At 38.2% G+C, this 24266-nt stretch overlaps 2 protein-coding genes across 2 annotated transcripts; both read right to left on the bottom strand.

The window, feature by feature from the left end:
* Window positions 1-15090: 15090 nt before the first annotated feature.
* Window positions 15091-17002, bottom strand: LOC132932610 (52 kDa repressor of the inhibitor of the protein kinase-like). Its single transcript, XM_060998987.1, has 2 exons — window positions 15287-17002; window positions 15091-15204 (listed from the first exon to the last, which is right to left on the bottom strand). The coding sequence occupies exons 1-2, from the start codon at window positions 17000-17002 to the stop codon at window positions 15091-15093; spliced, it is 1830 nt and encodes a 609-aa protein (XP_060854970.1).
* A 748-nt stretch (window positions 17003-17750) lies between these two features.
* LOC132937319 (uncharacterized) lies at window positions 17751-21368 on the bottom strand. Its single transcript, XM_061004144.1, has 2 exons — window positions 20366-21368; window positions 17751-19871 (listed from the first exon to the last, which is right to left on the bottom strand). Exons 1-2 carry the CDS (start codon window positions 20963-20965, stop codon window positions 18057-18059), a joined length of 2415 nt encoding a protein of 804 aa, XP_060860127.1. The 5' UTR covers window positions 20966-21368; the 3' UTR covers window positions 17751-18056.
* Window positions 21369-24266: the final 2898 nt, after the last annotated feature.

The raw sequence follows: 24266 nt of genomic DNA, 5'->3' as shown, positions 1-24266 counted from the left end.
GATCAAGTCTAGCGTCACACCAGATGTTCAAGTCTAGGTGATGTGGAGAGAAAGTTTGACAACCTCCACGTGGTCTCTCTGGATGCGAATACTCAAAGGTGTATTCGTAACTAATGTCAAACGGTTTGTTAGGATTTTATAATATTGTACAGTCACACATACATTTGTCAATAATTAATTTACGCTATATCAATAATTATTTATTTATACCTACTTCAAAATACATGGTCAATGTAATGAAATGTAAAAAAACATTTAAATAATATTATGTAACTTTCTAACGTTAGTTTAAATTATTTGACCTTTTTATATGTTTTGTTAGTATTAATATCATACAATGGATTTGATATTGATGTCTGTATGAGTGACTTTTTAAATTTGTTTTTACTTTTACTTATATAATTTTTACTTTTACTTATATAATATTAAATTTTAAACACAATTTGCAATAACTTTTTATATTAATCTAAATATCTGTTAATATAATATTATTATAGTTGAAATTGCATTCACAATCCTATACTGTGATTGTATTTATATTTGTTATACTATGCTAATATGAAACTTTTTACATTTGTTTTTTACTTTGTACCAATGTACCATATAAGATAATTTGGTATTCAACCACTAATTGTTATTATAGTACTCTAGCTTTATATTTAGCTCTCTATAACTTTGCTATTCATGTCTGTATGAATAACTTTTAATAACAATCTAAATATCTGTTATTGATTTGTTGTACATATTATATTAATATATTAAGTAACTTTTTACATATGTTTTTACTTTGTAATGTATAGTTAATTATATTCAATATTTTATTGGTGTTTGACCACCAATTGTCATTACAATGTTTGTTTAATATAATACATTTAAACGCCTATGTCAAGAACTTTGTGATTTATATCAGTATGAATTATTTTAAATAATAGTCCAAATATCAGTTAGTTTCAAGTAGACTGTATTGTTATGTTTGTATTATTTTTACTGTGATAGGTAACGTTTTAATTGTATCATCAATATTTTACTAGCTACCTTATTATTATTATTACCTACCTATTACACTATAAGCTATTTTACCTCTCATCACTTAGAATTACTGGTGATTTGTAAATAATTTGTAACGTCTATGTAAGAATAAAAATAATATTGCAAGGCGAATCATGACTTATATTTAATAGCCTAAAGTTTTATTTGTATCGTCACCGTATTATAATGACACATCAGTATTGGTTGGTGTTCTTTGTATTACACTACCTATTTTTGTGATACACATCTACCAATGGCACAAACTATTCAAATACATAATTACACAAGTAAACATATCACATCAGACCCCTAGAAATTGTACATCTAACACATAGGCTACTCATATTATTATACTCTAATATTACTACTATTAACTAATGTGTTAACCATGATTATTATATTAAGGTAAGAAATAAAAACAAGACATGTGAAAAAAAAAAGTTTTTATTCATGAGATCTGAAAAATATTAGAGGAAAAAATACTGTTAGGATAATGGCATTACAAAAAAATTATCCAATTGACTACTTACGGTGTTGAAATCATCAACGCCTCCAGCTGCCGCAACGCCGAATCACACGAGCCACCAGCCATCGATTCATACAACGTCTACAATTTATATAAACAAATTAAACATGGCATTAAAAGGTATTCTCAAATTCACAACTAACTGTGGTCTCTCCAATACCACATGTGTGCATTCATATCTTACAATTTTGTATTTATTTAGCACTATTAGGATTAAAAATATTACTTACGGTTGATGCCATCGGGGTTGATGTTCCGATAGGTTGGGGACCGGGAGTCTGAGTGCGTGTCGACCTTGCATTCAGACTCCTCGGCGGCCTTACCCTAACGGAACTCAACCCTCCACGTTGTGTGGCTGGTGCTCTCCTAGGTGTTTGTGGGGCTATAAATATAACAAACGTTATTAATTTAATTTTTATTTTATTATGAAAATGCGATATACACTCACCGAGGCATTGCCGGACCGTGTGCCCCATTTTATTGCATCTATAACATCCTGAAACACGATGTAGGCGTTAATTAATAGTAAACTTTTAAATTTTCCTATCACCTATGTACTTACGGCGTTTGGGGGGTGCCTTTCGCGGCGGTTGATGGCGATGGCGTGCGGCGACGGCGGTCTCGGCTGGCGGGCGGCGTGCGGCGACGGCGGTCTCGGCCGGCGGGTGGCGCGCGGCGGCGGCGGTCTCGGCCGGCGGTGCAGGGGTGGCGGTGCTCATGTTTAGTGTTTGCACCGCCGCATTGAAGTTGATCTTTATATAATTCATTCTAAAAAGAAAAAAGATGCAACATTTACAGTATGTCAGCGCAATATATTTGTTTTTTCTATATTGGTCTCCCCGACCTGTGCAACGTAGACACAGTATAGATATTTAACAACTTTGCCGGAAAGCGTGGACAGGTGCTTACAAAAAATCTAATTTTAAACATTAAATATTTTAATTTTCTGACGGAAAGCATGTGTTACATTATACTGATTGATAAATACCTGCGATCTGCGGTGAACGTTTTAAAAAAAAAAAATTAAATTAATAATACAAAATATACTCACGTGTTGTCCGTCGGACGGCAGTCGGATGTTTAAGAACGGTTTGTGGGACGTCGGCGCAGTTAATTGTCAACGCAGGTAACCCATGCAGGTAACAAATTGATTAATTGACATTATATCGACATTGATTGATACACACGCAAACATGATTTTCAAAAATTCCCGCCTTCGACAAAATACCGCCAAAATACCGACTATTACTTATAACGACAACAATTACTTATTACTACGGCGAACGTCATTAGAAGTGACTGACCTGCTAGACACCCAAAAAAATACGGCGACTAAATGATTTGCACGGACGCCCGAAATATTTTGAATTTTTTTCATGTAAATTATTACTTAATTTTGCGTTTTCAGTGACAGTAATGAACGCTGTCCGCGATTCGACGCAGTCGGATTGCATACCTGACAACGTGACCCGGCCGTTGCACATTGTCCGCTATCCGACGAAGTCGGATTGCCTACCTGCACCACTGAGGTGACTGACCTGCTAGACAACCTAAAAAGACGGTGGCTATATGATTTGCATAAAAGCCCGAAATGTTTTACTTTTTTTTTTCACAGTGAAGAAAGCTGTCCGATATCCGACGCAGTCGGATTGCATACCTGACGACGTGACCCGGCCGTCGCATATTGTCTGCTACTCGGACCACTGAGGTGACTGACCTCCTAGACACCCTTAAAAGACGGTGGCTATATGATTTGCATAGAAGCCCGAAATGTTTTGAATTTTATTACTTAATTTTCCGTTTTCGGTGACAGTAATTAACGTTGTCCGCGATTCGACGCAGTCGGATTGCATACCTGACGACGTGACCCGACCGTCGCACATTGTCCGCTATCCGACGAAGTCGGATTGCCTACCTGCACCACTGAGGTGACTGACCTGCTAGACAACCTAAAAAGACGGTGGCTATATGATTTGCATAAAAGCCCGAAATGTTTTACTTTTTTTTTTCACAGTGAAGAAAGCTGTCCGATATCCGACGCAGTCGGATTGCATACCTGACGACGTGACCCGGCCGTCGCATATTGTCTGCTACTCGGACCACTGAGGTGACTGACCTAGACACCCTTAAAAGACGGTGGCTATATGATTTGCATAGAAGCCCGAAATGTTTTGAATTTTATTACTTAATTTTCTGTTTTCGGTGACAGTAATTAACGTTGTCCGCGATTCGACGCAGTCGGATTGCATACCTGACGACGTGACCCGACCGTCGCAAATTGTCCGCTATCCGACGAAGTCGGATTGCCTACCCGCACCACTGAGGTGACTGACTTGCTAGACACCCTAAAAAGACGTTTACTATATGATTTGCATAGAAGCCCGAAATGTTTTGAATTTTATTACTTAATTTTCCGTTTTCGGTGACAGTTATGAACGTTGTCCGCGATTCAACGCAGTCGGATTGCCTACCCTTATTACTACGGCGAACGTCATTCGAGGTGACTGACCTGCTAGACACCCATAAAAAGACGGCGGCTATATGATTTTTCATGGACCCCCGAAATGTCTTACAATTTCACGTTTCACGTTTTGAACGTTGCATACCTGTTGCCGAGACATATAAGTCCAACGTCGAGGTAGGTGACTGACCCGCTAGACCCCAAATAAATCGAGGTGGCTATATGATTATCCGAAATATTTGAATTCTATTACTTGATTTGGCGTTTTTGAAGGCAGTAAAAAACTTACAGCTCTCCGGTTAACTAACCCACTATCCTTCTCACAAATCCACCATTCTTTTCATTAATCCAACATCCTTATCAGCAATCCAAAATCCTTATCACTTATCCACTTTTCTTATCAATATCCACCGTTCTTATCATAACACTCATAACCGACATCGGTTGACGACCAGACCACAAGACCACTGCGGCATCCGACATCGACAACACTCCTCACCAACCGCGGGGGGTCTGGGGGTCTCCCCCATCGACGCTCGGAGAGCTAGTCTTATAGTATAAAACGAAGACCCGTGTGGCGCCTCCTATGGCGTTTTCCCGTACCAGCATAGAGGATAATGGAGGGAAAACAGAGAACCCGCCAATGGGACGGTCGGGACGCGGCGGCGGAGCCGTCGCCGCGCTATCACTTCCGCCTTATCACTTTTCGCGATTTTTTTCGAGATTTTCAAAATTTCTTCACGTTTTCGAGTTTTACCCCCCCGGGGGGTCTCCGGGAGGCCCCGCTCGGACCTTATTCGCGTTCCCCGTTAAATTTACGTACCGCGCGCGGCCGCACTCTTTTCCCGGCGGGCCCGCCGCGGTGGCGATCACGTGCAGACCGAGCGCCGCCGACGCGCGCGTTTTTTGCCTTTTTTTTTCGAGAATTCGAGTTTTAGTCCTCTTCGAGGCGTCTGCCCTCCCCGTTTGCCCCTTATTCGCGTTCCCCGTTACGTTTATAGGTCGCGCGCGGCCGTACTCGAATATTTTAGAGCGCCGCGGCGCAGAAAACGATAGCGGAAAGCGCGGCGTCGTCGCCGTCTTACCGATTTTTCCGACTTTTTCGACTAAAGTCGCGTCTCGCCGCTCTCTCGAAAGTCTCACCTCCCCGTCGACGCGATATTCGCGTTCCCAGCTAAATTTATAGGCCGCGCGCGGCCGTACTTCGTCCGAGACGAGTCCCGGGGCCGCGGGACGACGCCGAGAGCGGAGCGCCGATATCGCCGCCGTCGAGTAGGTATTACTATATACAGGCATAAATACGTGCGTCGGAGGGTCCGATTTTTTTTCGCGAATATCGCGTTTTCGACGTCCGGGGGTGGCGGAGCCTGTCATCCGCCGCCCGAAGCGGTGGGATCGCCGGCTCAAAAGCCCTCCGCGGACGCCGGGACCGCGTTCGCGATTCGCCGGGACGGCGAAACCGCTTAAAAGTCATAGATTCGACACCAGTTTTCAACTCAGTAGGTAGGTAGGTAGGTAAGGCGTCGGTGCGGTTGACCCGGGGGTCGTGGTTTCGATGCCGGCCGCCGGGAATTTCGTTAATTTGCGGCGGCCGTGATATTTTGGAATTTTTTTTTTTTGCGTTTTTTTTTTTGTCATTTTCCTTTCGCTATCACTTTCGCCTTATCGTGATATACGGATTTGACGAAAATTTGACGTTTTTTTTTTTTAAATTCGAGTTTCACCCCTTTTGAAGACGTCGGACCTCCCCGTCGAAGACTTATTCACGTTCCCCGCTAAATTTATAGGCCGCGCGCGGCCGTACTTCGTCCGGTACAAGTCCCGGGTCCGCGGGACGACGCCGAGAGCCGAGTGCGGAGAACGCCGCCGTCGAGTGGGTATTACTATATACAAAAAAATACGTGCGTCGGAAGGTTCGATTTTTTTCACGAATATCGCGTTTTTGACGTCCGGGAGTGGCGGAGCCGGTCGTCCGCTGCCCGAAGCCGTGGGATCGCCGGCTCAAAAGCCCTCTGCAAACGCCGGGAAACCGCTTAAGAGTCATAGATTCGACACCAGTTTTCAACTCAGTAGGTAGGTAGGTAGGTTTAGGCGTATGTGCGGATGATCCGGGGGTCGTGGTTTCGATGCCGGCCGCCGGGATTGGAGATAATTTGCGACGGCCGTGTTAATCCGGAATTTTTTTTTCACGTTTTTTTTTTCACGTTTTTTTTTTTCGTTATTTTCCTTTCGCTATCACTTCCGCCTTATCACTTTTGATGAATTTTTTCAAAATTTCTTCAAAATTAGTGTTTTAACGCCTTCGCGCACCTCGGACGGCCCCGTTCGGACTTTATTCGCGTTCCCCGTTAAATTGTGAGGCCGCGCGCGGCCGTACTTTGTCTCGGCCCGTCCCGCCGCGGCCGAGACGACGTGCGATAGGAGTGCCGCCGTCGCCTGCGTTTTTCGATAATTTTTTCGAAAAGTCGAGTTTTAACTGTTTTGGAAACGTCTCACCTCCCGTTCGCGACTTATTCGCGTTCCCCGTTAAATTTATAGGCCGCGCGCGGCCGTACTTGAATATCTTAGAGCGCCGCGGCGTAGAGAACGATAGCGAAAAGCGCGGCGTCGTCGCCGTCTTACCGAGTTTTCCGAGTTTTTTCGACTAAAGTCGCGTCTCACCGCTCTCTCGAAAGTCTCACCTCCCCGCCGACGTGATATTCGCGTTCCCCGCTGAATTTCTAGGCCGCGGGCGGCCGGACTTCGTCCGGGACGAGTCCCGGGGGCCGCGGGACGACGCCGAGAGTGGAGTGCCGATATCGCCGCCGTCGAGTAGGTATTACTATATACAGGCATAAACACGTGCGTCGGAGGGTCCGATTTTTTCGCGTTTTCGACGTCCGAGGGTGGCGGAGCCGGTCGTCCGCTGCCCGATGCGGTGGGATCGCCGGCTCAAAAGCCCTCCGCGGACGCCGGGACCGCGTTCGCGATTCGCCGGGACGGCGAAAACGGCTTAAGAGTCATGGATTTGACACCAGTTTTCAACTCAGTAGGTAGGTAGGTAGGTTTAGGCGTATGTGCGGATGATCCGGGGGTCGTGGTTTCGATGCCGGCCGCCGGGATTGGAGATATTTGCGGCGGCCGTGTTAATCCGGAATTTTTTTTTCACGTTTTTTTTTTTCGTTATTTTCCTTTCGCTATCACTTCCGCCTTATCACATTTGATGAATTTTTTCAAAATTTCTTCAAAATTAGTGTTTTAACGCCTTCGCGCACCTCGGACGGCCCTGTTCGGACTTTATTCGCGTTCCCCGTTAAATTGTGAGGCCGCGCGCGGCCGTACTTTGTCTCGGCCCGTCCCGCCGCGGCCGAGACGACGTGCGATAGGAGTGCCGCCGTCGCCTGCGTTTTTCGATAATTTTTTCGAAAAGTCGAGTTTTAACTGTTTTGGAAACGTCTCACCTCCCGTTCGCGACTTATTCGCGTTCCCCGTTACATTTATAGGCCGCGCGCACCCGTACTTGAATATCTTAGAGCGCCGCGGCGTAGAGAACGATAGCGAAAAGCGCGGCGTCGTCGCCGTCTTACCGAGTTTTCCGAGTTTTTCGACTAAAGTCGCGTCTCACCGCTCTCTCGAAAGTCTCACCTCCCCGCCGACGTGATATTCGCGTTCCCCGCTGAATTTCTAGGCCGCGGGCGGCCGGACTTCGTCCGGGACGACGCCGAGAGTGGAGTGCCGATATCGCCGCCGTCGAGTAGGTATTACTATATACAGGCAAAATACGTGCGTCCGATTTTTTCGCGTTTTCGACGTCCGAGGGTGGCGGAGCCGGTCGTCCGCTGCCCGATGCGGTGAGATCGCCGGCTCAAAAGCCCTCCGCGGACGCCGGGACCGCGTTCGCGATTCGCCGGGACGGCGAAACGGCTTAAGAGTCATAGATTCGACGCCGGTTTTCAACTCTGTAGGTAGGTAGGTAGGTAAGGCGTCGGTGCGGATGACCCGGGGAGTTATGAACAGTTATGAACGTTGTCCGCGATTCGACGCAGTCGGATTGCATACTTGACGAAGTTACCCAGCCGTCGCACATTGTCCGCTATCCGACGAAGTCGGATTGCCTACTCGGACCACTGAGGTGACTGACCTGCTAGACACCCTTAAAAGACGATTGCTATATGATTTGCATAGAAGCCCGAAATGTTTTGAATTTTTTTTCACGTAATTAATTTTTCCGTTTTCGGTGACAGTTATGAACGTTGTCCGCGATTCGACGCAGTCGGATTGCATACCTGACGAAGTTACCCAGCTGTCGCACATTGTCCGCTATCCGACGAAGTCGGATTGCCTACTCGGACCACTGAGGTGACTGACCTGCTAGACACCCTTAAAAGACGATTGCTATATGATTTCCATAGAAGCCCGAAATGTTTTGAATTTTTTTCACGTAATTAATTTTTCCGTTTTCGGTGACAGTAATGAACGTTGTCCGCGATTCGACGCAGTCGGATTGCATACCTGACGAAGTTACCCAGCCGTCGCACATTGTCCGCTATCCGACGATTGCCTACTCGGACCACTGAGGTGACTGACCTGCTAGACACCCTTAAAAGACAGTTACTATATGATTTGCATAGAAGCCCGAAATGTTTTGAATTTTGCATAATTTTTTTTCACGTAATTTATTACTTAATTTTGCATTTTTGGCGACAGGTATGAACGCTGTCCGCTATTCGACGCAGTCGGATTGCATACCTGATGACGTGACCCGGCCGACGCATATTGTCTGCAATCTGACGAAGTCGGATTGCCTACCCACACCACTGAGGTGACTGACCTGCTAGACACCCTTAAAAGACGATTGCTATATGATTTGCATAGAAGCCCGAAATGTTTTGAATTTTTTTCACGAAACTTATTACCTAATTTCGCGTTTTCGGCGACAGTAATGGACGCTGTCCGCGATTCGACGCAGTCGGATCGCATACCTAACGACGTGACCCGGCCGTCGCATATTGTCTGCTATCCGACGAAGTCGGATTGCCTACCCACACCACTGAGGTGACTGACCTGCTAGACACCCTACCCTTATTATTACGGTGAACGTCATTTGAGGTGACTGATCACCTAGACACTCAAAAATATACGACGGCTATATGACTTGCATGGACGCCCGAAATGTTACAATTTTTTTCATGAAACTTATTACCTAATTTCGCGTTTTCGGCGACAGTAATGAACGCTGTCCGCGATTCGACGCAGTCGGATTGCATACCTGACGACCGGCCGACGCATATTGTCTGCTATCCGACGAAGTCGGATTGCCTACTCGGACCACTGAGGTGACTGACCTGCTAGACACCCTTAAAAGACGATTGCTATATGATTTGCATAGAAGCCCGAAATGTTTTGAATTTTTTTTCAAGTAATTAATTTTTCCGTTCTCGGTGACAGTAATGAACGCTGTCCGCGATTCGACGCAGTCGGATTGCATACCTGACGAAGTTACCCAGTTGTCGCACATTGTCCACCATTCACAATCCACTATTCTTATCATTAACCCAGAATCCTTATCAGAAATCCAAAATCCTTATCACTAATCCACCATCCTTATCATAAATCCACTTTTCTTATCAAAATCTAAAATCCTTATCACTTAATTTTTTCACAGATCCCTATCACTAGACCTCTGTATCACTCATACACCGCGTCGGCTTCGGTTGACGACCAGACCACAAGACCACTGCGGCATCCGACATCGACAACACTCCTCACCAACCACGGGGGGTCTGGGGGTCTCCCCCAGCGACGCTCGGAGAGCTAGTCTTATAGTATAAAACGAAGACCCGTGTGGCGCCGCCTATGGCGAATTTCCGAACCCTCTTAGAGGATAATGGAGGGGAAAACGGGTCTCCCGGCGGCGGCGGAGCCGTCGCTGCGTTATCAATCCTTCTTATCACTTTTCGCGATTTATTTCAAAATTTTTGCAAATTTTCGAGTTTTACCCCCCCGGGGGTCACCGGGCGGCCCCGTTCGGACCTTATTCGCGTTCCCCGCTAAATTTACGTACCGCGCGCGGCCGCGATTTTTTCCCGACGGGCCCTCCGCGGCCGAGAAGACGCGCTTTACGTCCGCCGCCGTCGCCCGCGTTTTTTGCCTTTGTTTTCAAGAATTCGAGTTTTAGCCCTTTTCGAGGCGTCCGCCTTTCCCGTTTGCCCCTTATTCGCGTTCCCCGTTACGTTTATAGGTCGCGCGCGGCCGTACTCGAATATTTTCGAGCGCCGCGGCGTAGAGAACGATAGCGGAAAGCGCGGCGTCGTCGCCGTCTTACCGATTTTTCCGACTTTTTCGACTAAAGTCGCGTCTCACCGCTCTCTCGAAAGTCTCACCTCCCCGTCGACGCGATATTCGCGTTCCCCGCTAAATTTACAGGTTGCACGCGGCCGTACTTCGTCCGGTACGATTCCCGGGGCCGCGGTACGGCGCCGAGTGTCGAGTGCCGATATCGCCGCCGTCGAGTAGGTATTACTATATTCGGGCATAAATACATGCGTCGGAGGGTTATATTTTTTTCGCGAATATCGCGTTTTCGACGTCCGAGGGTGGCGGAGCCGGTCGTCCGCTGCCCGAAGCCGTGGGATCGCCGGCTCAAAAGCCCTCTGCGGACGCTGGGACTGCATTCGTAATTCGCCGGGACGTTGAAACGGCTTAAGAGTCATAGATTCGACGCCAGTTATCAACTCAGTAGGTAGGTAGGTAGGTAAGGCGTCGGTGCGGATGACACGGGGGTCGTGGTTTCGATGCCGGCCGCCGGGAGTTTAATTTGCGGCGGCCGTGTTAAATCGGAATTTTTTTTTTCCACATTTTTTTTTTTGTCATTTTCCTTTCGCTATCATTTTCGCCTTATCATATTATATATTCGTATTGAACGAAAATTTTACCTTTTTTTTCAAAATTCGAGTTTTACCCCTTTCGAAGACGTCGGACCTCCCCCTTGATGACTTGATCGCGTTCTCCGCTAAATGTATTGACCGCCTGCGGCTGTACTTCGTTCGCGAACAGCGAGATCGGACGGCGTCGTTATTATTATGTACAGGCATATATATATATATGCGTCGAAGCGTTCGATTTTATATTTTACAGACTTTTGCCTACTCGGTCTCGGTGACGCCGTGAGCTACTCATATCGGTATACATATATATTTGATACACGATATAGCCACAGAAGGTACTGTAGGTACATGTATACTTAATAAATAAACGCCTAAATGTTAAGAGTCGATACGGTGGTTGGGTTAGTTGAATTATATAATAATATCCTAGCTCGAGTCGACGATGGATGTGACGGAAACGTTCGAATACTTCAACGCAGAGTGTATTACAATACATATATTATTATTGATCGATTGGTCGATATGACTATACTACGGGTAGGTATATTTTGTATGCCACACTAAATTTTTGTTTACCAAATTTGACTCACCTAAAAACTGTAATTTATTATTTACCTTTTGATTATCTATTTATTAATTTGATTTTATGCTCATGATTAAATACACAATACCTACCTACATAAGTAATATCAAATAGTATAGCAATATCATTATACAATTTAACATTATATTAATGATTACCAGTTCTGACTCACCTAAAAACTGCAATATAGTATGTACCTACTACATAGTAAAGAGCATAAAATCAAACTAATAAACAGTTAATTTAAAGGTAAATAACAAATTGATAATAACGAATTGCAACAGATTCTAAATAATATTAATACAATAACAAAATATAACTTATGGAATATATGGGACGGTTCTTTTATACTTGAATTAGACAATAGTAATATAATTTACCTACATTGTATAATATGTAGGTAGTACTAAATATATTACAGTTTTTAGGGCAGTTGATTGTTTGAGGTAATATAATTTGCTAATTATAAATTTTATGTATGATACAAAGCTGCTGCAGATACTATATAATACAATAATTATTATGGACTTATAGATCTTAATGTATTTAATTAAATTCTGGCAGTTAAATTGTATAAAGATATGGCTATACTATTTGATATTACTTATGTAGGTAGGTTTAGTTATGAGTATTAAGTGATCAATTGGACTATTTGATAAATAATTAGCTACATTTATTAAGCATTGTTTGATTGGTTCAATCATTAGCATAAAATCAAATTAATAAAATATAACAAATATACACAGCTAATGCTTTTATTATCTTATAATAACTAAACTAAATGTTAACTATGTAGTACCCACTTCATTCATTACAGATTTTTGGTGAGTCAAATTTGTTGTAGCATACAAATGATGATACAGATTTTAAATAATACAATATTAATAAAGAAAATAAAAATGTATGTATTTAATTAAAGTCTGGAAATTAAATTGTATGATTATATGACTATATACTATTTGAAACAACTTATATAGGTAGGTTTAATTATGAGTATTATATGAAATCAACTATTTAATACATAATAAATTAATTACTCGAATAGACAATAGTAACATAACTAATGTACATGTATACTATGTTGTGCTAAATATATTACAGTTCAAGTGAGTTTATTTACCCCGTAAAGAGCATAAAATCAAATTAATAAACAGTTAATTTAAAGGTAAATAACAAATTGATATACACAGCTATTGCTTTTATTGTCTACCTTTATTGAGCAATATTTATTGGACTCGATTATGTGGTTAAATATTAAATATGTAATACCTATACTATGCAGTAGGTACTTAATATATTACAGTTTTTAGGTGAGTCAAATTTGGTAATCATAAATTTACTGCAACAGATTCTAAATAATACAATAACAAAATAGAACTTATGGAATATATGGGACGGTTCTTTTATACTTGAATTAGACAATAGTAATATAATTTACCTACATGTATACTATGAAGGTAGTACTAAATATATTAAAATTTTTATGGCAGTTGATTCTTTGAGGTAATATGATTTGCTAATTATAAATTTTATGTATGATGCATAGCTGCTGCATATTATATACTATATAATACAATAATAATTATTATAAACTAATAGATCTACATGTATTTAATTAAATTCTGGCAGTTAAATTGTATAATGATATGGCTATACTATTCGATATTACTTATGTAGGTAGGTTTAGTTATGAGTAGCAAGTGATCAATTAAACTATTTGATAAATTGTGAGCTACATTTATTAAGCATCGTTTGATAGGTTCAATCTTTAGCATAAAATCAAATTAATAAAAAACAAATATACACAGCTATTGCTTTTATTATCTACGTTTATAAAGCAACACTCCCATATCGTTTGACATGGGCTCGAATATTAAATATTAAAAATATAATATACTATGTAGTGGGTACTACAGTTTTTAGGTGAGTCAAATTTGGTGTAAAATACTAACGATGCTACAGATTTTAAATAATACAATATAAATAAACATAGGAAGTAAAAATGTATGTATTTAATTAAGGTCTGGAAATTAAATTGTATGATTATATGACTATATACTATTTGAAACAACTTAAATAGGTAGGTTTAATTATGAATATTATATGAAAAACTATTTAATACATAATAAATTAATTACTTGAATAGACAATAGTAACATAACTAACGTATAGTATGTTGTGCTCAATATATTACAGTTCAAGTGAGTTAATTGGTTGAGGTAATGTATTATGATATGACTATACTATATGGATAGGTTTTGAGCCCATGTCAAACGATTATGTGGTTAAATATTAAATATATAATAAAATATTTCAGTTTTTAGGTGAGTCAAATTATGTATATTAATAGACAAAAAATAACATATTATGTATTTAATTAAATTCTGGCAGTTAAATTGTATTATGATATGACTATACCATTAAACTATTTAATAATTAATATTTAATTAATACTATTTTATTATCTACACATTTATTGAGCGACCCCCCTATATTATTTAACAAGGGCTGCATTATATGGTTCTTTACTTGAATAGACAATAGTACAATATAACTATATAGTACCCACTTAATTCATTACAGTTTTTAGGTGACTTGATTGGTTGAGGAAATTAAAAATTATAATGCTGCAGATACCATATAATACAATATTAATAAACAAATAGATCTTCATATATTTCAGTAAAATCTGGTAGTTAAATTGTATAATGATATGCCTATACTGTTTGATATTGCTTATGTATAGATACGTTTAGTAAATATTGTTTTTAAATAAGTAATTGATTAACAACAATAATTAATTTAGCGGCGTCAAGTCGTTATTACTATATACAGGCTTTAATATATGCGTCGGAGGGATATATTTTTTTGCGCATTACGGTTTAAGAGTCATAGATTTGACTTCAGTTTTCAACTCGATAGGTAGGTAGGTAGGTTTAGGCGTATGTGCTGATGACCCAGGGTCGTGGTTTCGATGCCGGCCGCCGGGATTGAAGATAATTTGCGGCGGCCGTGTTAATTCGGAATTTTTTTTTTCGCGTTTTTTTTTTTCGGTATTTAACTTTCGCCATCGCTTCCGCCTATTATCACTTTTCACGAATTTTTTCAAAATTTCTTCAAAATTCGTGTTTTAAGGGTCTTCGACAGTAAAACTAAAACGTAACAACGCTCACTAGATGTCGTAAAACCTCTCACGCAATGCTTTATACCACGCCCACTTCGGTCGCTTACCGACGCGTGAGCGAGTGATTGAAACCGTCTCCGGGAGCGGCGCATCATTCTCTCAATACTACTCGTATTGACTACACAATTCAAGCGCGACGCAACGTTCGATTTATTTAATAATTTACGGTACGCTTCGCATACGCTTTGGTAATTTTATTTTTACAGACGCATAACCTATTATACTTTTATTGACCTATTATTATATACGCTTGTATTCCAATATTATTACTATGCAAATCCAGTGGCGTAGATACGATTTTTTTCTGGGGGGGGTTTTAAAATATATTTATGATACAAATTACAAGTTATTAGTTTTTTACGTACGTTATTTTTATTTTGTTTCAAATTTGTATTAATTATAAATAGTTTTTATAGTTTTATATTAGTTTATTATAATAATTCATAAAATAAAATCCACTTGACGTTTGTTAATAGATAATTCGTCCAACACTTCCTTTGCATCTACTGATATTGAACGATGAATGGAGAGCATTGCCAAACCATTTAATCTTTTCTAAAAATGTAAAATATCATTCATATTTATTATTTTTATTTAATTAGTTCTTATATATTATATTATACAATTTTATAAATACCTCTGACATTGTATTCCTTAGGTACGTCTTAATTCTCTTTAATGATGAAAAAGATCTTTCGGATGAAGCTGTTGAAACAGGTAGTGTTGCTAAAATTTGTAGTAATTTGTATATATTTGGATACATGTTATTGCAGATAACTAAAGCATCCATAGCATTTGTAGGTTGTTTATCTAGTGCAAGTATTTTACGTCGCCAAAGTTTTAACTCAGATACCAAAATATCTTTATTGTTATCTGCAAAATCATCATTATAAAAATCTATCAAACTAATAAATTCATCTTTTTCAAGTGTTGTCATTTCTGACGTTTTTGGAAATAAGTTTTGAAATCCTTTTAATGTTTTCTGATGTTCAATAAATCTCGATTCAATTTCGTTAATAAACAATTCTAAATAAGGTATGAATATTGTTATTTTAAAATATTCTTCAGGCGTGTTCACTGAATAGTTATCTCTGTTTTTTTGTTTACGTGCAATTCGAGGTAATGATATTGAAAAACACAACTCCTGAGCTAGAACAGATGCTTTTGTATAGATTTCATGAAAATATTCATCAATGTTACTTCGAATTGTTTTTAATTCAGACAGTGTCGCATTAGCTAATATCATAGCTTCTCTTAAATCAATGGCAACGCTTTGGAATTGTTTAGATAGTGGCAATCCAACTGCAAATATTTTCGATAAAACCAAAAGTGATATGATAAACTCTCCTTGTAAGATTGAATTTTTTAAATTATTTGCTTGACTTGAGGTATCACCATCGGCCCAACTACTAATAGTGTCTAAGGAATCAACGACACATTCCAAAAGTTCGATAAAATCGTGAACTGAATGAAAACGTTCGATCCATCTTGTAGCACAGTTGCGTTTTAATGTTTTTGCATTAATTGTTCCATTAAAGTCTTCGATTGCTTGTGAAAGTATATTTTTTCGTTTGGGGTATACAAAGAAATCTCGTGATTTTCCAATCGTACCCAAGCAGTTTCTAATTGGTTGTATTGTACAAGATTTAGATACTGCCAAGTTAAGGGTGTGTGCTGTACAGTGAACATAAGTTGCCATCGGATACAATTGAGAAATATGTGACCTAACACCATTAAATTGTCCAGACATAGCTGCAGCCCCATCGTACCCCTGTCCACGTAAATACTTAAGTTCTATCCCGAACGCCTTTAAATTTTCAATAATAAGAGTTGCTAAGCCTTTGCCAGTTAAATCGTTTGTAGGAACAAATTGCAAAAAATCTTCTCTGACAACTAATTCATCTATATCAACATATTTAGCACATAAAGACACTTGCTCTATACCAGATACATCGGCGGTTTCGTCAGCAAGGACAGTGAAACACTTTGCTTTATTTATTTTAGCTACAATTTTATTAAGTATTACCGTGTTGCAACAATCAATAATAGCATTTTGGCTAGTAGGACTAATATATTTATTTCGTTCACCTGGACCTTCAAGAAATGTTTTAAGCTTTAGATCACCACGAGCTCTATACCGCAATAGTTCCCTAAAGTTTCCTTCATTTGTAGTTTGCATTGTTTCTACATTGATTTTACCAAAATCTCTATGTCCTCGTATTGCAAGCTCTTGACGACCACATAAAATAATAACTTCAATTATAGGTAAAATATTTATTCTGTTTTCATTTACTTGTTTACTACGGGCTGTATCTAATTGATTTTCAATGGATATACTTGGATTATTTCTCATTTTTAAAAAGTTATCGGTGTCTATTACACTTTTAATATGATAATTTAGTTTATCATGTTTAGTAAATGTTTCTATAGCGTGTTTCCAATTATCAAATTTGTTTAATACCAAAGCACCAAGTTTCTGGCCATTTATTCCACCTTCATATTTTGAAAAAGCAACACAAAGTCTACAAAATGCACCATCTTCTTTTTCTGAGTATGCTAACCATCGCCATCTTAATAACCAATTGAATTGAAATTTGCTCGTTTGCCCTTTTTTATTTTTATCGAAGTTTTTATGTATAGGAAAATTAAACGTTATATCTGGTGTCCATATACTATTTATAACTGTATGAATTTCACTATGAGACAATACACGGTTAACAAAATATGTTATGTCATTAATTCTTATATCAACCGAAGTAAAAGATGAAGAAGGTATACAGGTTTCAAGAGTCTTAATATTTAGATCATTTTTATGGAGGTCGTTATCGCTGTTTTCGTCGATTTTATAATTGATTTTCTTAAAATAAAACTCAGAAGTGTAAACACTCGAATAATTTCTATAACTACCTATATTAATATAATATATAGTAATAATAATATTACACATGTTAATTTGTACTAGTATTATTTACCTATCTATTATTTAAAATTCTAACCAATATAAAAAAGATTTGTTTTTTTTTTTGGTGTAGGGGGGGTGGAAACCCCTTACACCCCCCCCGTAACTACGCCACTGCAAATCAATAGGTATTTTGGGGATATAATAATTTAAATGTTCCACCTCTCACGGTCAGTCGTCAGTGAATAGCATTTAGTAGAAACCTAGTACAACCGGCAATACGAATGTCCCTTAGTCATTAATTATATTAATTTATGTTTGTAATGTATATGTGTATATATAAGTAAGACAATAAATCATAAACGAATATATAAATAATATTTTTATTTTATTTTAACGTATAGACGATTTCATAATATGTTAAGGTACATTGTAAAAAAAAACTTAATATTTGTATATACTTAAACTATATACTTTAACAAAACTCAATATTACTTAAAACAAAATATTAAAGAAGCTTTAAACGTTTATTTTTTTTTTCTTCTTGTGCTCTAATTATGTACTCTGGATTCCGTATTGGCATACTACGTGAGTGCCTCGGGTCGACCAATTCCGGCAAAAAGCAATTGAAAAAAAAATTTTGAAGTTTCGGCAACATGATAGTAGTCCAAAAATGAATGTCCCTTTTAATTATTTCATACTTCATTCCTTTTTTTGTCCACACGGCGAGAATACAATAATCCCTTTGACAAACATTTAACTGTCCCTGTACTTGGTAATACCACTTATGATTTTTTTTAATTTCATAAGTGGTCCCATTATTAGTTTTTTTCCAACAGCTAATTTTTTTTTTTTCAATTCCTTCTTCGGGAGTCAGATCTGCAGCTGATTGAGGACATTTTATTTCGACCAAGCCATCTTCATCAATTAATCCATCTGGAGTTGCTCCAATGAAATAATTAAACTCATCAATGAACAATCCACACTCTCTTATTTTTATACTTAGTAAATTTTCTAAACAAATTTTAGCTTCATTTTCATGATTTCTTCCATACTCCATTGCTATTGTATCAACATCACTAGTATAAATTAAATTTTTTATTAGATTTTCACAACCCGTGTCTGGACGACGGTTAATTATGCTTCCAAAGTTTGAAGCAGTAAGTAATTTACGCCTAATGTCCAACCAATTCTGACAAGAACTTTGGTTAACAGTTTGTCTTTCTATTACCTCTCTTTGTGCAGCAATTTTTTTCATGGACTCAATGACTTCCAATTTTTCTATATTATATTCATTTTCATTCATATCTGGTTTCATTGAATTTTCTCCATATGAAGCATTTGAGTCATTCACACCAAATAATTTTTTTTTAAACCTTTTATTTTTCGTCAAGCGATTATTTTGACGAAATTGATTATCTCGTCGTGTTATTTCCATTTTCACTGATGGCAATTTTTTAAAGGGACTATTTTTTAAAATTGTCTTGTGCAAAGAATAAAAAGGTCTTTTAGAATTTTTAGTAACTGTAGCAATCGCACAACGTCCAGCGTATGACCCTTTTAGAGCAAAATTCACTCTTTTCCCTCCTATAAGTTTTGCAATAATGGCATTAAAAGATTCAACTATATTGCTGTCAACATTCAGTATCAAGCTTGAAGTATGTCTAGCAAGATACCTAATAGGTTGCATTACGCTATCTATAAACACTCTATCTGTACTAAAAATTTTTTCCATGTAATTAATATCGTTTGAATTATTATCGTCGGTTATGTCACAAAAATATTTTGAGCAACTACTATGATCACCGAAAACATGATTGACAACATTTAAAATATCATTTCTGAGTCCTATAACTGAATTTTCTTTTTTTCTATATTCAATAGCTTTCACTATACCTTTTCGCATTCGTAGAATATTACGTGATAACAATTTTCTATGAGCTAATTGACCTGCTTGTTTTTTCGTAGTTATATCTCTAAGTTTGTTACAAAAATTACGAAGAAGGTGGTTACGGCATTCAACTTTTTGTACAGTTAAATTTTTATAAGGCCTTGCTTCTAAAATTTTTTTGTATACGCTTGAGTCTCCATCGGCTATCAATTTTTGATACCTTATACCATACATAGGTTCACTTTGTTTAAAACCTTCAACTATTACAGCTGCTTCCATACCCGACGATCCATTTTTATCCGACCAATTTTTAGTGCAACAATGTTCTTTAACTTCTTTTGAACCAAGACCAGAACGAATACAGATTGAACAGTATTTATTTTTTACTCCCAAAAATAAAACTTTTTTCGTTCTATACCCAATTATTGCAGCCTAAATATACAAAAATAAAAACAATTTTAAATATTTAATAAGAACATAATATAATCTATTATTTAATTATAATATGTACAATATTGTAAACAGTATCTAGAAAAATTACAAGGTTTCTCATGAGTAGTTCATATTATAACCAAAAACTCTAAAAAAATGTATCAACACAAGTTCTTATAGGTATAGATATTTTAAGTTCAAATTTCGACAAAATTAGTTATTTAAATGAAGAATAACGATTTTATTTATTTTGCTGTAACTAAAAAATATTATTTATGGGTATATTTGAAACATTAAAAACATATTATATTATTACATTTTATATATAAAATGGGTATATACCTACACACAATTTTCAAATGCAATGTTTTTGGCAAAAATTAATTCAACCTACTGTAATATACTTAGGTATACTAAAAATAGTAAAATATATTACTTTTGTATAGCATATCATAAATTTATTAAATTAAAATAAGAATATAATATCAACTTACAGCGCCTGATAATGAATTGTAAGTTGACCTGTAAGACCGTTTGCACCAGGATCCATCTGCAACTACTGAAATAAGGGGAGTTCCGTCAGTATCTATGTCTCCGGCACTTACGGCTAGTTGAGCTTCTTCTTTTGCAGCTGCCTCCATTTCTTTAAGAGCACATTCATTAAATGATTTGCAAACTATATCATGTGACTTATTGTACACAAACTGACTTAAGGGAGGTATTTCCAAAGAAGCGGTCATAGTTTGAAGCTGACTAAATCCTCCACCCACATTCATTATACCAGCTACTGCAGCAATATTTATATCCGTCATATTCGCTTCTGAACTTTCCGAGTCAATTGTATATGTTTTCAGACAAAAATTGCATTTAAATGCAAAAGATGATTTTAAACCAATTTTTTTTTCATTGACACAAACCATGTCCTTAAATGAGCAACCGTATGGGTCGTGATTATCTTTTTCTTTAATTTGTTGACATATATAAGCTAAATCTAAAATTCGTCGTCCAACTATAGTGTGTTCATGATTCTTGATAGGTGAAATACTTGTTTCTAGCTTGTGCGTATCAACATCAGAATTTACGTCATATTCCATAGACGTAGCTAATGGTTGGGCTAGGTTAACATCATCTTGAGATAATGAAAAAGAGACTTTTGCAGCTTGGGAAATAGCAGGTGTACAATTTTCAGTTAGAGCAGGATTTGGAACTACATCAACAGGTACAGGTGAGACTGAAATTTGTGTATTTGAAGAAGTTTGATCACTGTGCTCTCTGGATAAATTAAAAGTATATACGTATATATAAAACTAAACCACAATTAATTATATATCTTGTTAATCATTAAAATGTTCGTAATATTTACACCATACTAAAAATGTAGAAGTTAATTTAAAAAAAAAACCGGGAACTCGCTCTGCTGTATAGTAGGGTTGTAGTGGACTTCGGTCATAGATTAAGTCACTATAATAATATGGTTAAGTCTATGATACATTTTATTTAAATTGTAATATATTTTATTTTGATACAAGTAATTTATTTTTCAATTAGGGTGGGTTGGCGGTTGCATACAGCAGGTTTAACCAAATTTTTTCAAAAACCTATAGCCTATATAATGAGTAAATAAAAGGCCAAATCAAACATTTGGCGAAGGTTTCCTTTTTATATGACTACTAATTAAAAATAAATTAAAAAATAGACCTATTTATAAAACTACTATTTTTAATAATAACAAAAATATAAAACCGTTTGATAGTGAATCGTTAATAATTCATGTGTAAAAAAAAGGGCAAAAAAATCCAAATTTTGAAATGGTTATTATTTGTTATACCTATAGTATAATAATATTCAATATGACGTCTATTTTAGATTCTGAGTGGAGCGATGAATGTATTGATTTTAACAATTATGTATGTTTTATTTTTTTTTTATTTGTGTCTGTGTACACGATAAGTAGTCGAAATAATGCTTCGATTTTCTACTTCAGTATCTTGTTCGATGGGAAAGTGAATCTAGTTGGTGCATTGGGGAGGTCAAATAAATACGTAATTTTAAACAAAAACAAAAAAAAAAAATTTAAACAAAAACTGAATTTTTCACGCAAAATCGGTTTTTGACAAAATCCGATTTTGGTTTTTAGTGTAACTTTAAAACACATGACCATGACATTTTCACTGGTTGTTTATATTAGCATTTACTATACACCATAAAAAAATATAATAATAAAATATGTACCTTGTCCATCGACTTTTAAACAAGCTTTGTGAACCTATTATCTTAGATTTCTTCTTTTTTGATGGAAACCCTCTCTTTTTTTTGCATATTCTCGTATTGGAATTACTCGAATTCATTTCAATGTTCACGTTTGAAGCTCAAGACGGAAATGATTTTCATAATAATAATCAATTAGTAGGCTGTATTGTGTATACAAAAGCAATGGATAAAAATAGCCAGGCGGGCGGGCGGCAGCTGTCGTGTTATCGCTCGTGCCGCGAGTCGCGTCCGTCGACGCATTTCCAGGAATAAGGAGTGGGGGATTTAATAATCTTGGTCGCCGTTGGAATTGTTGAGCAGCACAGGTTGTGCAACAAATTATTTTATATCTATCATTATATCAATAAACATGTTCTAGTATTTCCATATTTACGGCTTCCGAGGCAGGTTTAGAGAAATAACATACCTATACAAAATTAAAGCCAAGATCTTAATCTAAGTTCACACCAGATACATTTTGAAATAATCTAATATTAAGCTTTTTATAGCTGTTTTAAATTCTTAAAATATCAGTTCCTTAATAGCTTGTATTTAATTAAAAAATATTTATTATTAAAAATGATCTGGTGTAAACACAGAAGACTAGGTAACGAGTTCAGAACAGTTTTCAAAATTGAAATCGAATAGATTGAACCGTGTTTATTTTTGGAAATTCAAAGACCATTTTAGCGCTTGAAAAATCTAGTGACGAAGACCCTTAACGCCTTCGTGCACCTCGGACGGCCCCGTTCGGACCTTATTCGCGTTCCCCGTTAAATTTTGAGCAAGACGACGTGCGATAGGAGTTCCGCCGTCGCCCGCGTTTTTCGATAATTTTTTCGAAAAGTCGAGTTTTAACCGTTTTGGAAACGTCTCACCTCCCCGTCGACGCGATATTCGCGTTCCCAGCTAAATTTACAGGCCGCAGGACGCCGCCGTCGAGTGGGTATTACTATATACAGGCATAAATACGTGCGTCAGAAGGTTCGATTTTTTTCGCGAATCTCGCCGTTTCGACGTCCGAAGACAGCGGAGCACGTCGTCCGCTTCCCGACGCGATCGCGTCCCCCTTTACGCCCCCTTTGAAGGACGTCGAAACCACGTTCGTAATTCGCCGGGAAGGCGAAACGGCTTAAGAGTCATAGATTCGACACCAGTTTTCATCTCAGTAGGTAAGGCGTAGGTGCGGATGACCCGGGGTCGTGGTTTCGATGCCGGCAGCCGGGATTGAAGATATTTTGCGGCGGCCGTGATAATCCGTATTTTTTTTTCCGTTATTTACTTTTGCTATCACTTCCGCCTATATTATTCGTAATTAACGAAAATTTCAATATTTTTTTCGAAATTCAAGTTTTACCTCCTTTTCGAACTCCATACAGTTCCGTTGAAACCTTATTCGCGTTCCCTCCTAGATGAATAGGCTGCTCGCGGCCGCGCTTCGTTCGCGACGAGTCCCGGGGGCCGATTGACATCGCGGAGAGCTCCGCCGTCGTGTCGCTATTACTATCTTATACAGGCTTGAATATATGCGCCCGAAATGTTTTGAATTTATTACTTAATTTTGTGTTTTCGGCGACAGTAAAGAACGTTGTCCGCTATCCGACACAGTCGGATTGCATACCTGACGACGTGACCCGGCCGTCGCATATTGTCTGCTATCCGACGAAGTCGGATTGCCTACTCGGACCACTGAGTTGACCGACCTGCTAGACACCCTAAAAAGACGATGGCTATATGATTTGCATAGAATCCCAAAATGTTTTGAATTTTTTTTCACGTAATTATTTTCGGTGACAGTAATGAACGTTGTCCGCGATTCGACGCAGTCGGATTGCATACCTGACGAAGTTACGCAGCCGTCGCACATTGTCCGCTATCCGACGAAGTCGGATTGCCTACCCGCACCACTGAGGTGACTGACCTGCTAGACACCTTAAAAAGACGATGGCTATATGATTTGCATAGAATCCCGAAATGTTTTGAATTTTTTTTTCCGTTTTCGGTGGCAGTAATGAACGCTGTCCGCGATTCGACGCAGTCGGATTGCATACCTGACGACGTAACCCAGCCGTCGCACATTGTCCGCTATCTGACGAAGTCGGATTGCCTACCCTTATTACTACGGCGAACGTCATTCGAGGTTTG

This window comes from Metopolophium dirhodum, chromosome 1 (assembly GCF_019925205.1).
Source record: "Metopolophium dirhodum isolate CAU chromosome 1, ASM1992520v1, whole genome shotgun sequence".
In the NCBI taxonomy this organism is placed as follows: Eukaryota; Metazoa; Arthropoda; class Insecta; order Hemiptera; family Aphididae; genus Metopolophium; species Metopolophium dirhodum.
Note: the sequence above shows the minus strand (reverse complement) of the source record. Positions and strands in the feature narration are given on the sequence as shown.